The sequence below is a fragment of the Octopus sinensis genome, linkage group LG11 (assembly GCF_006345805.1).
Source record: "Octopus sinensis linkage group LG11, ASM634580v1, whole genome shotgun sequence".
NCBI classification, from domain to species: domain Eukaryota; kingdom Metazoa; phylum Mollusca; class Cephalopoda; order Octopoda; family Octopodidae; genus Octopus; species Octopus sinensis.
The window spans coordinates 74881568-74899098 of NC_043007.1; the positions used below are offsets into that span (position 1 = coordinate 74881568).

Sequence of the window (17531 nt, forward strand, 5' to 3'; positions counted from 1 at the left end):
AAGATGCAGGAGGAAAGAATGAGAGAAAGTTGTGGTGAAAGTGTCAGCAGAAGCTCACCATTACCTTCTGCCTGAGCTGTGTGGAGCTTAGGTGTTTCACTCATAAACACACACATTGCCCGATCTGAGATTTGAACCCATGATCCCTTGACCGCAAGTCCACTGCTCTAACAACTAGGCCATGTGCCTCCACATTATTGCCATATGCATCTATGTAAATTCTGTTGTAGCTTTCCAAAAACTACTCAGTATCTAATAACTTGAAATCATTAAAACAAAAATTTAAGTGTTGTTATTCAAGAGAGAAAGCCTCAAATGTCAAGAAAATATCTAAGATCAATACATTGTGATATTAATGTATTGGCAAATGTAATTGTGTTACAAGTGATAAATCTTTAATATTTTGTAATCAGCAATATAATTATGGAGATTTTTAATATCAAAGAAAAACACTCATTAATCAAGCAAAAACAAATATAATGTTTAACACAGGTTTTTCTGTAACGCTGACATTTATTGTTATCAAAACTACTCTGGTAAATATGTATAGGAATTGTTAATGCTTAAAATAATCATCCACAGGGATTAAGTACAAGTATTGTGTGTGTGTGTGTGTGTATATATATATATATATATATATACATACACATACATACACACACACATGTATGTATATATGTACAATATAATATGTGTATGTATATATATATATATATATATATACACCCACTATATATAGTTGCCCATATGGTGATACAGAAAAGCACCCATATGGCATCACATAAATGTGCCCATGCAGCACCATGGAAAAGCAGCCATGTGGTGTCATGTAAAAGCATCCAGCTCACTCTGTAAAGTGGTTGGCATTAGGAAGAGCATCCAGTCATAGAAACCATGCCAAATCAGACTAGAGTCTGGTGCAGCATTCCCAGCTCTCCAGCTCTGATCACACCATTTAACCCATGCCAGCATGGATGAAGAATGTTAAATGATGATGATGATATTTATCATTATTATCATAGTGGCAAACTGGCAGAATTGTTAGCATGCTGGATGAACAGCTTCGCGGTATTTTGCTCATCGCTACGTTCTGAGTTCAAATTCCACCGAGGTTGACTTTATCTTTCATCCTTTTGAGGTCAATAAACTAAGTACCAGTGAAACACTGGGATCGATATAATCAACTAGTCCCCACCCCATAAATCTGAGGCCTTGTGCCCCCAGTAGAAAGGATTATTATTATTATATTATTATTATTATTATATTATTATTATTATTATTGAGTGAGAGAGCAGTGCATGCCATCAAAGTGACACTGGGGTAAAATATACAAAGCCCAGTATACCCATCATGACTACCTGTCTGATAAGAGTACACTAGGTACATGCATCACAACCATGTGTGCACGACATGGTGATCTCATATATTATTATTACTATTATTATTATTATCATTATTATTATTATGATTATTATTATTATTACTTTGCTTAGGCATAGCAATACTAATAACCAGGTGCCAAAACTCTGTATATATGTGCTTCAGAGCAAATTGTTAGTCAAGTACAGAACAGTAGTAAGAAATTGAAATGAGAAGGGAATGAGAACTTATGTCATGAATTTCATTACCTTACAGCTGTTTCTGCTATAAGCTGCAATGCACTCATAGTTGAGCAGTTGTGCATTGAATCTTAAAATAGAAACAACTGTATGTTAATGACATTCTTGACATAATTTCTTATGCCCTTGTCATTTTAATTTATTATATATATGTAGATGCAGCACGGAATTTTGTCAGTGAACAAGTCGTGTTCTCAAAGCGATGAAAATATTTTGACAAATTAAATTTAAATGTTGAAGTGAATCTAACGGATTTTGAGTGTTTCTTAAATGGCTTATAAACATCTTCCACACTGCAATTGTTTTCGCTCCAGCACAGAATCTCAGATCAGGTCACTTGCTATGCAAGTACATCGCCATAATATATATATATATATATATATATATATATATATGAATTGTAGAATTTTCATTGAAACTGTAAATGTTACTTTATGCATATGGAATTATGTATGTGTTCGTATGTGTTTGTATGCATATATATGCATCTATGGATGTACTTATGTATGTATATGACGTATATATATTAATGTTCTCTTTGATTTTAGGGCATTGGACTCCCTTAAGACTGAAGGAAGAACAAGTCATGCCTGGTCCAGAATTACTCTGGAAGAGGTCCTGAAAAGTCTAGAGGATCTAATCGAGTATTTTGCTCAACCTGGGGAGGATGAAGGTAAGGACCGTAAATTTGTTTCTAAGGCATGGCTGTGTAATGAGAAGCTTGCTTCCCAATCACAGGGTTCAGGGTTTGTCCCACTGCATGGCACCTTATGTAAGTGCCTTCTACTGTAGCCTTGGGCTGACCAAAGCCTTGTGAAAAGGTGTGGCAGATGGAAACTGAAAGAAGCCTATCATGTTTGTGTGTATTTTATTCCCCACCACTACTCAACAACCAGCGTTGATATTCTTATTCCCTATAACTTAGTTGACCTGCAAAAAAGACATAGAATAAGCATTAGGCTTTAAAAAAAGTACTAGGCTCAATTCGTTTGACTAAAAGTTCTTCAAGGAGGTGCCCCAGCATGGCCACAGTCAAATGACTGTAACAAGTAAAAAGATAAAGGTAGCGCTAAAGGAAAATTTTAACCATTTTCAAAACTTTATTATATATATCATTGTTATTAGCAACATTAAGGATATAAGAAGGGGACCTCTATGTGTCTCGTGACTTACTAGAAATAACAACCAAATCACTCTCAAATCACACACAACCATTTTTAGAAAAAAAGGATGTATTGTGCATGTAGAAATACAGTTTCTAAAGATTGAAATTAAGAAGGTTGATCATGGCTGGAGTGGCCTTGATTGCAGTTCTGTTTAATCAGAACTAAACAATGTTAACGTCTGTAAAGATTGAGTGAAATTGCAATACAGCCTCATTTCAACCTTATCAGTTTTGGGTCACCTGAGTATCCCTAGCCCTGACCTTTTCACATTTACATGGGCCACCTCATTCTATACACTTTTTAATTTATTTCCACCTCAGTACCCCTTTTCTTACTAATTAATAGCAATTATTTAGCCCATAGCTACTGGTCTCATTGAATACTGATATAATGTTCTTTTTTGAATATGATAATTAACACTTGCATGATACACATGCATGCACACACACACACACACACAACACACACACACACATACACATATTCTAATCTAATTTCAATTTGTTTTTCCAACAGAGCATGAAGAAAGGCAAAGCAAACTGAAAGCTTTGAGAAATCGCCAAGATTTGTTCCAAGAAGAGGTAAGTTTCATGTAGTTCGGTAATTCTGACAGACTAGCTTATGTATAAAGCAAGAATGAACAGAAATAGTATTGGCTTGGGGAGCTGGCAGAAACATTAGCACGCCGGGTGAAATGCAGCCATATTTCGTCTGCCGCTACGTTCTGAGTTCAAATTCCTTTGCCTTTCATCCTTTTGGGGTCGATAAATTAAGTACCAGCTACACACTGGGGTCGATATAATCGGCTTAATCTCTTTGTCTGTCCTTGTTTGTCCTCTCTGTGTTTAGCCCCTTGTGGGTAGTAAAGAAATAGGTATTTCGTCTGTCTTTACGTTCTGAGTTCAAATTCCGCTGAGGTCGACTTTGCCTTTCATCCTTTCGGGGTTGATAAATTAAGTACCAGTTATGCACTGAGGTCGATTACATCAGCTTAATCCCTTTGTCTGTCCTTGATTGTCCCCTCTATGTTTAGCCCCTTGTGGGCAATAAAGAAATAAGAAATAGTATTGGCTTGGCAACACAAAAACATCCAATAGAATGCCTTGTGGTATTTAATTGTGTTGTCTGAATTCTGAGTTCAAATTCTGTTGAGCTTGCCTTTACCTTTCATCCTCTCAAGGGTCAATAAAACTTTATGAATCTAGGCTGATGGATTGGCCAAATATGGATTGGCATTGTACAAGGTGTCAATCCTGTAAATTCAGGGGTGTAATCAAACCAACAGAATAAGTACCAGATTTGAAATAAGTAATGGGGTCAATCTGCCTGTCTAAACTCTTCAGTGTAGTGCCCCAGCATGGCCATAGTCCAATGACTGAAATAAATAAAATACATAAAAGATAGAAAAAAAAATGGTAATGCCAGACATATAGAAAATATTTGCTAATGCAAGATCAGTAACATTGCTTCCATTGAAGTTTTCAATAGTGAATAACCAATGGCAAATGATGTCGGGGTACATGTTTCTTTTGAAAATCTACCCACCTCAGATCTAGTCTAGTAGATGAAGAAAAAGAAGTTGTATACAACTTTTTCAATCAGCTTTGGACTATCACGATCAGAAATATTATTGATCAAATATTCTTTTAACTAAAACTAGTTTCATTAGCATTCAACATAACACACAGTCTGATTATAGAAAAGAACAAAAGAATTTAAGAATAATAGGTGGATTATTTATCTCAGAAAGTATACTCCCTTATCTAGTTTTTTTATTTATTTTACTTCTTATTCACTTTTTTTATTTGTTGTTGCTGTTCCCCAATAATTATTATTTATTATATTCCAGGGTATGATTGCATTAGTACTTGAAACGATTGATAAATTCATTCAATACAAAAGCCGTAGACATTTCGCTCACTATGCCGGAGAAGAAGCAGCTGAGAAATGGGACGACATTTCAAGTTATCTATACCTACTGTTAGGTAGGTCAATTTCTATTGGCTCATTACACTCTATTGATTTATTTTTCCCCCTTTCTCTAATTTGTATTTGTTTCTAAACCAAACTGTAATTTGCTTTACGGTTGTCTGAAAATAGGAACTTGGTTTATAATAGTTATAATAATCATGTTCCACTGATCTTTGATCTACACAATAATGGTCTGATGTTTGTATCGTATTTTTCAGTCTTTGAATTTATGGCTTCAATGTTAAAAGTGCTTCTTTTTTCTTCATGAATTAACGCTATTAATTGATACACTGCATGGAAACAAATCTTAAATGACGATGAGGATGGTGATATACAATGATGTGTGTGTGTACAATCATATACTTTATAATGTTATAATAAGTCATATACATATGCTATCTACTATTGTCATGGAAAATGAATGCTATCACTTAATTTGTTTTGTTGTTTATTCCTTTTTGAGCCATGCCTGGCTCATAAGGACCAGTTTCCCAGTTTCCTTGGCATATAGGTTCCCCACCTGGACGGGATGCCAGTCTGTTGCAGGTGAGCTGCAAGATGCAGGAGGAAAGAGTAAGAGAAAGTTGTGGCAAAAGAGTCAGCAGAAGTTCGCCATTACCTTCTGCCAGAGCCGCTCTAACCAATAGGCCACTTAACTTAGTTTCCATTAAATAATGTAAAGATAATATATATTAAACAAAATTATTGTAGTTAACTTTACTTAGGTGGCAGTGCAATGGAAGAGTGTTTGACAAAATATTTACGAATATATAGTCACATCCCTTTCTGTTCTGAGTTCAAATTCTGCTCAAGTTAAATATTGCCTTTCCATTTTCCAAGTTTGATGAAATAAACACCAACAAGGGTCATCGATATATTTAACTGAACTGTTGAAAGCAGTGTCTCAAGGTGACCACAGTTTAATGATTGAAATTAGAAAAGGATCAAAGCCTCATGGGTGAATTTGATAGATGGAAACTGTGTAGAAGCTCATTGTGTGTATAGACATACATGTGTGTATAAACATACGTGTGTGTATAGACATACGTGTGTGTGTCTTTGTATCTATGTTTGTCCCCCCCACCACCACCACTTTATAACCAGTGTTGGTCTATTTACATCCCCATAAGTTAGTGGTTTAACAAAAGAGACCAATAGGATAACTACCTAACTTACAATAAGTACTGTGGTTGATTTTTCTCAACTAAAAACTCTTTGAGACAGTGCTCCAGCATGGCTGTAGTCCAGTGACTGAAACAAGTAAAATATAAGAGCTAAATATATAATAAAGTAGATCAAAGTTCAACAAAATAATTAACCAAAACTATTTGAACTGTATTATTGAGTCAATATCTGTATTCTAGATGCATGGAATTTTCTAACTACATTTTCTACCCAAGTAAACATTTGGAAAAGTTTTAACAAAATTTCCAATTTAATTTTCAGCTGCAATGATTCGTGGGAATCGTGCAAACTGTGCTCAGTTTGCCCAGTCTTACAGACTGGATTGGTTAGTAAGCAGACTAGAGAGTCAACAGTCATCTACAGGTAAGTTAACTCGTTGCTGTCATTGCTTTGTTACCATAGACAGGTGCAGGTGTGGCTGTGTGGTAGGAAGCTTGCTTCCAAACCATATAGTCCCAGGTTCGGTTCCACTGTGTGGTCCCTTGGGCAAGTGTCTACTGTTACAGGCTCTTCCCAACCATAGCCTTGTGACTGATGCCGAAAAATATTGATCATCAATGGGAACTTCAGTGAAAAACAAACTTTCATAAACGTATGCTTTTCAAAATCTGGCTCACTGTGAAACTTTCCAAGTCAAACGCAAGGATTGCGCTGTTATCTTTCACTGGTTTTATTGTCATTGTTTGTCTATCATCTGCTTATTCCTTCCTTTTCCTTTCCTTCTGATAGAGCAAAGTAACATGTTGTTTGTCTTAACCAGACAGAACTTCACAAATCTAATTAATAACTTCTCTGATAAGAAACACATCCATTTTTGCTTGTTATATTTTGTAATTATTTTTGAAAATATTTACAAAATATTTTGTGAAAATTTGTAAATATTTTTCTATTTAAATTTTCACTTGTGTAAAATTACTACAAACTTTACTTTAAAAAATATTTAATATTTGTACTAAAATTTCTTTCAGGGGTTCTTGATGTCCTTCATTGTGTATTAATTGACAGTCCTGAGGCACTGAACATGATCAAAGAAAAACACATTGTTACTATCATCTCACTCATTGACAAACACGGAAGAGACCCAAAGGTATTGTATGGAACAAACTCTATAAGACATAGTATTTAAAGCTCTGAAAACAAAGGCATTCCAGTCATGAAATTCTTGTCCTGTTAGTCTATCAGAGATAACTGCATTATCCAATATAACTTGTCTTCTTTTAAAGATGGTAAAGTACATCTGAGGGAGGGTTTGGTTGTTATTTTAGAGAGGTTGAATGGCCTCTTTGAGGATTCTTCATTGGTAAAATCTATCCGTTTAAAAGAATTATTTCTAAGTTAACACTCAATGAAGAAAAAGAAAGAGAAAAGAAAAACACAAATTCCATGAATTTCTTTCAGACCGTAATTATTTTCCATTTCTGAGAAATGTTTCATCATCATCATCATCATTATCTAAAGTCAACAGTTTGACAGGAGCTAGCAAGCCAGAGAATTGCACCACACTCCATTGTATGCTTTAGCATAGGTTGGATGCCCTTTCTAATGCCAACCACGTTACAGAATATACTGAGTGCATTTTTATGTGGCACCAGCACTGGTGCTTTTTACATGGCACCAACACCAGTGGGGTCACCAAACAACTTGTGAAACAAAAACTTCTCTACTGGGTTATAGAGTGGAATTGAGGGAACACTTCATAAAAATGTTTCATTTACATACTTTGAGTTATATCATGCAGATGATTTCTAAAAAGAATGAAATAGTGCTACACATCATTACCACTGACTATAAATGTTATGAACTTCGTAATAAGTACACAAATAAAAATAAAGTAATCTTAAACATCTGTATTTTATGCACCTTTTTCTTTATTCCTTAATTTCATATTCCAACTTTGAATCCCTCCAAATATTATTAAGAAAGGATTATTTCCCTTGGATTAACTGTCCACTAGAGCACTCCACGCATTCTTTTGAGTAATAAAATAGAACAATAAAATAGAAACAATTCTAGGTAAATGCAAGCATTAATGAAAATTTAAATGCTTTTTTAAAATTTTTACTTCTAGGTTTTGGACGTACTTCGGTCTTTGTGCGTCGGTAATGATATTGCTGTCCGTACAAATCAAAATCTGATCTGTGACAATTTACTTCCTGGAAGAGATCTTTTATTGCAAACAAAACTTGTTGATCATGTCACAAGGTAAGTTTCTGATATTAAATATTAATAGTGTTTTATTCACTAGAAAGAGGGTGATACAGCCCCAGACATAATATATAAGTTAAATAGTTTAAATTCATCTCAAAATCTACTTCCTAGTGATTTGTATTTTTGCATTTTGTAAAATTCTCTATCATTTAAATTTTGTTTGAATAAATTTCAAATATCTTATTAAGAAAATTTGATATGTGCTGTTTGGTCTAGAGACCTCATCTTCCTTGTTATTGTATTTAACCTCATTCTTTCTGTTCATGATTGCCTACCATATTGTCTCATCTATACTCCCAGCAGTTTATGCCAAATTGAATAATATTATCAAAAGGTGTTGAAACTGTAATGATATTTAGTCAATAACTGATGAGGGGTTGAGTATGTCCCTATCTATTGTGTGTGTTTTCTTCCTGTTTTTGTCCACATGTTCATTTCTTATCCCCCTTATGCTGGCAGAACTGTTAGCATGCCAGGAAAAATGCTTGGTGGCACTTTGTCCATCTTCATATTCTGAGTTATTCCACTGAAGTCGATTCTGCCTTTCGTCCTTTTAGTATTGATAAAATAAGTGTCAGTGGAGCACTGGAGTTGATGTAATCAACTATCCCCCACCCCTCAACTTTCAGGCATTGTGTCTATAATAAAAAGGATTATTACAATTATTATCATAATTAAGACAGTGACCTGCCAGAATAATTAGCAGACTGGGCAAAATACTAAGTGGCATTTCCTCTGTTTGCTCATTCTGATTTCAAATTCTGCTGAGGTCAACTTTGCCTTTCATCTTGTCGGGGTTGATAAAATAAGTACTGTAAATCCTTGAGTATAATCCGCCTTTTTTTCCCAAAATTTAAAGGTCAAAATCCTTAGCCCATACTGTGGAGGCACAATGGCCCAGTGGTTAGGGCAGCGGACTCGCGGTCATAGGATCGCGGTTTCGATTCCCAGACCGGGCGTTGTGAGTGTTTATTGAGCGAAAACACCTTAAGCTCCACGAGGCTCCGGCAGGGGATGGTGGTGATCCCTGCTGTACTCTTTCACCACAACTTTCTCTCACTCTTACTTCCTGTTTCTGTTGTACCTGTATTTCAAGGGGCCGGCCTTGTCGCTCTCTGTGTCACGCTAAATATCCCCGAGAACTATGTTAAGGGTACACGTGTCTGTGGAGTGCTCAGCCACTTACACGTTAATTTCACAAGCAGGCTGTTCCGTTGATTCGGATCAACCGGAACCCTCATCGTCGTAACCGACGGAGTGCTTCCCCCACTATATATGAGGTTAAAAATGAAAATTATTTTCTAAGCAATGTCTGAGTCTCTATTTGCTGTCTGGCTATGTTTATTCAGATGCATTTTGTGATGTTGGGCACGAAAATACCTTAAGCTAAGCCTGAAAGCAATGAAGCATAACTTGCAATAAGCAACATTTATTATACGTTATTACTGTTATTACTGTTATTTCTTTATTTTCTGCAAACAAAATGCACAAAAAAGCTACACATTTGCATTATGTTATATATACAATAATGATAAAGTACATTACTGTATACATTTTTACAAACCAAGGATGTTATATAGACCTCCTTGACTCAAGTTAGAGAAGGGGTGCGTATTATACACATGGTTTAGGTTTTTCATAGGTACAGCCTCCTAAAAATCCCCTGCATATTATACTCGAGGGCGGACTATACTCAAGGATTTACGGTATCTGTAGAGTACTGTAATCAACTATCCCCCTCCCCCAGATTTCAGGCCTTGTGCCTATAGTAGGCTGCATCATTTAAGCTACTTTCTGTTAGTGAAAACAGTTATACTAAACATACAAAATCTTTTTTTTCCAGCATGAAGCCTAATACCTATGTTGGGTTACACGAAGGATCGGCCATGTACAAAAAATGGTATTTTGAAGTGGTTATTGCATTCATTGAACAATGCACACACCAGACACCTGTTCTTCGTATTGGTTGGGGAAATACTGAAGGTTTTATTCCTTATCCTGGAGGTGGTGAACACTGGGGTGCCAATGGAGTTGGAGATGATCTTTATTCCTATGCATTTGATGGTGTCAACTTGTGGACAGGTAAATAGTGCTTTATTGATTTATCTTTCATATTTTACTTGTTTCGATTATTTGACTGTGGCCGTGGTGGGGAACTGCTTTGAAGAGTTTTAATCAAATGAATCAACACCAGTACTAATTTTCTCTCTTAAAAGTCGCCTACTTATTCTATCAGTTTCTTTTGCCAAACTGTTAAGTTATGAGGACATAAACAAACTAACACCAGTTGTCAAGCAGTTACCAGGATGACAAATGCAAAAGCACACATGCTCTTAGATACACAAGCACACACACATATACACACAAACACACATATACACACAAACACACGTATACACACAAATACACATATACACACAAACACACATATACACACAAACACACATATACACCTGACAGGCTTCTTTCAGTTTCCATGTGCTAAATCCATTCATAAGAATTTGGTCAGCTCAGGGCTGTAGTAGAAAACCCTTGCCCAAGATGCCACACTGAAGGGCTGAACCCAGAACCATGTGAGTTTGGGAGCAAACTTCTTACTACACAGCCATTCCTATGACTTTGTTTACAAAAATGGCATCGTCGTTAATATTTATCATTAATTATTCTTGTCATGTTACCAATATATTGGCATCACCAAAATTGAATATTTCAATATATTCTCTCCATTCTAAATGCTTCTTTATTTTTTTTTTTAAGTGAGTCGACAAATAATTTTCATATATTGTGGAGCTAATTTCCCACCACAATTCTTAGAATGGTCTTGAGACCACTCATGTCTAGAAACTGAGGTTGGGGTAAGCAAGGGCATGCTCCCCATAGAAAATCCAGCTCCAAAAAGGCCTCATGATAGCAAAGGAAAATGGGCACCAACCAGCCCAAAGGTTGGGGTGGGCTGCACCTACCTACCTACCTCAGTTGCTATGGCATTGAGGTAGATCCGGCCACCCCGTTAACGGGGACAAAACCCAGATTTGAAACACTGGATGATGATGACGATGATGATGATGATGATTTTTAGTATCTCCAAATATTCCATTATTCCACTATATTTTAATATGTCATTATATATTGATGTGCCAGTGTTATTAACTTGTTTTCTTTCATTTTCTTTATTTCCTTATTTATTTTATTTAGGTGGAAAACCCAAACAAGTTCGACATGAAAGCCAAGTTTTTGAGAAAGCACATACTATCGGCTGTGCTTTAGACTTAAGTATTCCTCAAATTTCCTTTACTGTAAATGGAAATAAAGTCCATGGTGTGTTTAAAGACTTCAACACAGATGGAATGTTTTTTCCTGTGGTCAGCATGTCAGCAAGAGTCAGGTATGACAAGCATTAATTTTGTTTTGTTTTTTTCATTATCATTAGGTGCAGGTGTGGCTGTGTGGTAAAAAGCTTGCTTCCCAACCACATGCACTTACTGACCTCTATTGCAGCTTACATTTTTTTTTATTCCATATAGAGTAAATTCTCCTTAATCTTTCATATTCCTTCAAAAATAACTCTTAAAGTGATGTCATGTTATTCTTAGTGGCTGTGTGGTAAGTAACTTGCTTACCAACCACATGGTTCCGGGTTCAGTCCCACTATGTGGCACCTTGGGCAAGTGTCTTCTACTATAGCCTTGGGCTGACCAAAGCCTTGTGAGCGGATTTGGTAGACGGAAACTGAAAAGAAGCCTGTCGTATATATGTATATGTATATATATGTGTGTGTTTGTGTGTCTGTGTTTGTCTCCCCAACATCGCTTGACAACCGATGCTGGTGTGCTTACGTTCCCATAACTTAGTAGTTCAGCAAAAGAGACCGATAGAATAAGTACTAGGCTTACAAAGAATAAGTCCTGGGGTCAATTTGCTCAACTAAAGGCTGTGCTCCAGCATGGCTGCAGTCAAATGACTGAAACAAGTAAAAGAGTAAAAGAGGTAATCACATCATCAAATTCTGTAAGCTTCAAGATAATACATGATTAATTCAAAATAATGCGAATAGATAAGCATTACATTTGATAGAATAATCCAATTGCTGAAGGGTTAAATATTTGCTTCTAGGAAATTAAAAAGAACGCTAAATATTTAGGGAAAATATCATAAAAAGAAGCATTTTCAGTAATGTAATTATTGTTTTGCAAATATCTTTCACATCAATCAAATCAAATCAAATCAAATCAAATCAAATCAAAATAGATGAACATCAATGGAATTTGTATCCTTGTGGTACCAGTGCCGGTGGCACATAAGAAAACCATCCGAGCGTGACCGTAGCCAGTACCGCATCGACTGGCCTCCGTGCTGAGGTCACGTAACAAACACCATCCGAGCGTGGCCGTTCGCCAGCCTCGTCTGGCACCTGTGTCGGTGGCACATAAAAACACCATCCGAGCGTAGCCGTCTGCCAGCCTCGTCTGGCACCTGTGTCGGTGGCACATAAAAACACCATCCGAGCGTGGCCGTCTGCCAGCCTCGCCTGGCACCTGTGTCGGTGGCACATAAAATCACCCACTACACTCTCGGAGTGGTTGGCGTTAGGAAGGGCATCCAGCTGTAGAAACACTGCCAGATCTGACTGGCCTGGTGCAGCCTTCGAGCTTGCCAGACCCCAGTTGAACCGTCCAACCCATGCTAGCATGGAAAGTGGACGTTAAACGATGATGATGATGATGATTTTAAGTGGTTTGTATAAAAAAAAATTTTTTTTCTGCTTTTTTTTTTCAGTCTTCGTTTTATGCTTGGTGGAGAGCATGGACGATTAAAATTTGGTCCACCAGATGGTCATTCACCTGTGCTGGAAAGTTTATTACCAAGAGAGAAGTTGAGAATTGACCCATGTTACTACTTTGGAGAACAACACAAGAACATCGTCAGTGGTCCAACAGAAGTTCTCGAATACAATGCATTTGTTCCCGGTCCAATAGACACAACACATGTAATTAAACAATAAGTTTTATCGGTTTTTCTTTTGTCACTTAGAAATTAAACTCTGTTTGAAATTGGGTTAACAAAGCGGATGGGAAAATAGATTTTACTTAACAAAAGGGAATGAACTGCTTTAAAAAACGAAGACAGATTAGAATTATTTTTCATTTTAAATATATATTAGTACTTACAATAATGATTTAATGTACAAGATCACCTTAGGAGTCTATTAAAAGATATTATTATTATTGTTATTAATAAGACAGTGAGCTGGCAAAATCGTTAGAATGCTGGGCAAAATGCTTCACTGACGCTTTCACCTCCTTTTGGTTGATGAAGTGCCATGAACACAGGAAGTATCTAGTTAAGCTGTAGAGATTTTAGTGATTGTATTGATTCTCAATGGTCGGATAAGAATAATGATAATGATAATAATAATGATACTCATTTTAGGTACAACTTCCAGCATATATTGAAAATGTCCGTGACAAATTAGCAGAAAATATTCATGAACTGTGGTCTATGAACAAAATCGAACAAGGCTGGACATATGGTGAGGTAAGTTAACAACCTTCACTTCTTAAATAACATCATTAATATTGTATAAACACTTCTTAAATGATATAATAAATATTTTATAAACACTTCTTAAATAACATCGTTAATATTGTATAAACACTCAGGCTGATTGATCGGCCCAAGTGATACAAACTGAAATGACTTTGAGGCCAATCAGTTGACCCAATGGAACAAATGTTGTGAATGGTTAATTTTTAAGTGTAATAGCTAACAAGAGGTCATCTTTCAGTAGGTGTATCTAAAAAGAAAAAAAAATCGGGTTTTTTGGCTACACATATCAAAACACCATGTTTCTCAAAAGTGTTTGATAACATTATAAATATTTTATGAACACTTCTTTAAATAATATCATAAATATTGTAAACACATCTTTATAAACTTTATCCCCAATCCATAAGTTCTATGTTTTGTTTTTTCAATTAAGAACGTTAAATTGTTTATTTTTCTTCATTCCCTGCTATCACTTCCATTTCATCCAAATTTTTTCTATCCAGCGATATTAGCTCTAAATTTTCCCCAAAAAGTTTCAAAAATTATAGTATTTTGCGAAGGCATAGCTTGACAGGTGGCCTTTGAATTTATTGAAAACCCCCTATACAGTCTCATACAGCAGACCCCAAAGTGTCACACCCATTAAAGTATTGCCCAAAGCAGACTACCCCCATCACCACTCTCCCCCAGCTACACAACTGGTATCATGTTCCTGGTGGTTGAGAGGATCAGTACAAAATCAATAGAATAGAATATCTATTGAATATCTATTGAAAGAACATACACATGTACAGGGTACAATGAGTAAATTGTCACTTCGTTTCTATCTATTTTAATATTTTATATCTACACTTTATTTCTATCAGTGTGAACTCTAATTGTCAGCAGGAATCTTATTGTTGGATGTGTACATAACACTAGACTGGTAGATAAGAGCATTGCTATATTGCATTCTATGTTTGAAACCACTCCAGTACTGTGTACATGTTTCAAATAAGACACTTGGTGACAATTGGAAATCAAATCAACATAAACATGTGTAAATGTAAATCTTAAAGTATTTTCTTCCCTAAACAAGTTAATAGTCAGAAAAATTATCATATTAACAATATCTCATCTCAAGTGTATAGACAGTTAAGTAGTGTGTCACTGGTTAATTCACTTTCTATTTTGGAAATGTCAAAATACATTTAACTTTTCAGCATTTAAACCAACCAAATCAGGCCCAAATATTCTACTTGTTTCATGCTGAAATTGGTGAGATCCAGTTTCTCACATCTACTCTACAAAGTCATTTTAAAAATAAACATTCACATTATTGAAATCTCAAAGCTATGAAATAACACCTGATTAATTCAAAACAATGTGAAATAAATAAGCATTATTTTTCAACAGAATGTGCATGGCTTAGTGGTTAGGGCATTCAGCTCACGATTGTAAAGTCGTGAGTTCAATTCCTGACAACGCATTGTGTCCTTGAGCAAGACACTTTATTTCACGTTACTCTAGTCCACTCAGCTGGCAAAAATGAGTTGTACCTGTATTTCAAAGGGCTGGCCTTGTCACACTCTGTGTCATGCTGAATCTCCCTGAGAACTACGTTAAGGGTACACGTGTCTGTGGATTGCTCAGTCACTTGCACGTTAATTTCACGAGCAGGCTGTTCCATTGATTATATCAGCTGGGACCCTCGTCGTCGTAACCTACGGAGTGCTCCTATATTCAACAGAATAATCTGAATGTGGAAAGATTAATCTACCCAAAATTATTATATAGAAGTCCCATCAAATTACCTTGCTGTCTTTATTCTTGTACACCCAACTATTTATTTTTGTTGTAGCATCTCAAGTTACTCAACAGATCTAAATTTTAATGAGCCCAATTAATAGAAGTTAACAATAACTTCAGAACTCTCCATGACCAACACACACATAAATCTAATAAACCTGTAAAAGGTTTCTATGGAAGATACAGTTTTACTGCTGCAAACACAGTTCCATTGGCAAGCTGTCTGTACTGCCAATATACTTCAATAATAGATTGTGTGATAGTGCAAATCCTTCCACTGCCAAGCAAATAAAATCCAAAGATAACAACTTTAAATTCCACATTTTGCATTTACACCAAAGCTAATAGTTTGCTGTCTGTGATACATTTTTTTTATAACATTTCCAAAACTTGATATTTTTAGGTCAGAGATGATGCAAGGAAAAAACATCCCTGTCTCTGTACTTTTGAACAACTGCCAATGTCTGAGAAAAAATATGATATTACGCTGGCTTTTGAAACATTAAGGTGATTAAATACACATATTTTTTTGCTTATTATCTGTGATATTTAACATAAACTGCTTTTTAGTTGAAAATAATATTATCTTGTAACTGAATACAATACTATAAAATCTTACAAATCTAAGTAAACATATTCTTTATTATTATTATTATTATTATTATCATTATCATTATTATTATTATTATTATTACCATTAAGGTGGCAAGGTGGCAGAATTGTTAGCATATCGGGCAAAATGCTTAGTAGCGTTTCATCTGTCTTTATGTTCTGAGATCAAATTCTGCTATTGTCGACTTTGCCTTTCATCCTTTTGAGATCAATAAGTTTTAGAATAAGGGGTAAGTCGAGTATATCAGCCCTAGAGCTCAACTGGTATTTATTTTATCAACCTCTAAAGGATGAAAATCAAAGTCAATCTTGGTGGCATTTGAACTCAGAGTGTAAAGACAGGATGAAATACCACTTAGCATTTTGTCCTGCATGCTAATGAATCCTCCATCTCACTACCTTTAATTATAATACAATAACTTAATTTAAATAATTAATTTACTGTGTTCCACAACCATTGATGGAATTGTAGGGCTTTATTCTTATCTTGTATACACAACTGAGACTGGATTAAATTAAAATAGTCGTTTATGTATTGTACTTAATATGTATATACTATCAACAGTAAGGCTCCAAAAGAGCAAAATGTCTCCTGACATTCTCACTGTCCACTGTAGGACAAATCTTCATTTCCTTGTTTTTAACACTGCATGTCCATAAGAGATGTTATCTTGGGACAAGTATGGCCATAACTGGCCTATCAACAGTGTATATACATTAAATACAATTCATAGATGCCTATTTTTATATTTCTATTAAGTCTATTTGAAATAGTTTAAAGAAGACATAATTTAAAACTGTTCCTTTTGTTGAAGTTTTTTCTAAGGAATGCTCCGATATTATTTCTTATATTACTTTATAATTGATTTCCCTGTTTCCATTTTCAGAACATTGTTAGCCTTGGGGTATCATATCAGCATCCAACATAAAAAAGAATCAAGCAGGCTGAAGATGGTAAAACTTGGATCCTAGTAAGTAAATGACTAATATATTATTGTATATTATTGTATATGTTATCAATTTAACACAAACAATACCTGACTTCAAATAGAAAAGGAAAAAGAAAAAGAAATTCCTACACAATGTAGGCTTTGTTATTTTAGAGAATCATTCCTGCCATGAATTAAGATTTTATTTTAAGTAGCAATTCAAATATTTAAATACTGTTTGCTTCAATAATATCCACTTTGTTTAGGATGTTCATTGCTATAGAAGTGCTTCAAATCTGGATTTTCTCAATCTGCTTAAACATAAATAGTTTGAGAAGTAAGTTTCGGAAAATGATATTAGGTAATGGAAGAATAAGAATTTTCATTTTTGTATCATACATAAGAAACCCCACAACAAATTAAGAAAGATTTGAGTAAAATTGAGATTAAAACAATAGATGCAGGCAGCATATGAACACAAGCTGCGGCTGTGTGGTTGAGAAGTT

At 35.3% G+C, this 17531-nt stretch overlaps 1 protein-coding gene across 2 annotated transcripts in view; it reads left to right on the forward strand.

Moving 5' to 3' along the window:
* Positions 1 to 17531, forward strand: part of LOC115217695 (ryanodine receptor) — a 323697-nt gene that overhangs the window by 155737 nt on the left and 150429 nt on the right. For both annotated transcript variants that reach the window (XM_036507726.1, XM_036507727.1), the window contains exons 14-25: positions 2168 to 2292; positions 3302 to 3366; positions 4635 to 4770; positions 6203 to 6304; positions 6910 to 7028; positions 8010 to 8143; positions 9993 to 10231; positions 11345 to 11534; positions 12926 to 13136; positions 13580 to 13684; positions 15888 to 15991; positions 16984 to 17067. In XM_036507726.1, the coding sequence (XP_036363619.1) occupies positions 2168 to 2292; positions 3302 to 3366; positions 4635 to 4770; positions 6203 to 6304; positions 6910 to 7028; positions 8010 to 8143; positions 9993 to 10231; positions 11345 to 11534; positions 12926 to 13136; positions 13580 to 13684; positions 15888 to 15991; positions 16984 to 17067 (1614 nt within the window). The remainder of the gene's footprint in view (positions 1 to 2167; positions 2293 to 3301; positions 3367 to 4634; positions 4771 to 6202; positions 6305 to 6909; positions 7029 to 8009; positions 8144 to 9992; positions 10232 to 11344; positions 11535 to 12925; positions 13137 to 13579; positions 13685 to 15887; positions 15992 to 16983; positions 17068 to 17531) is intronic.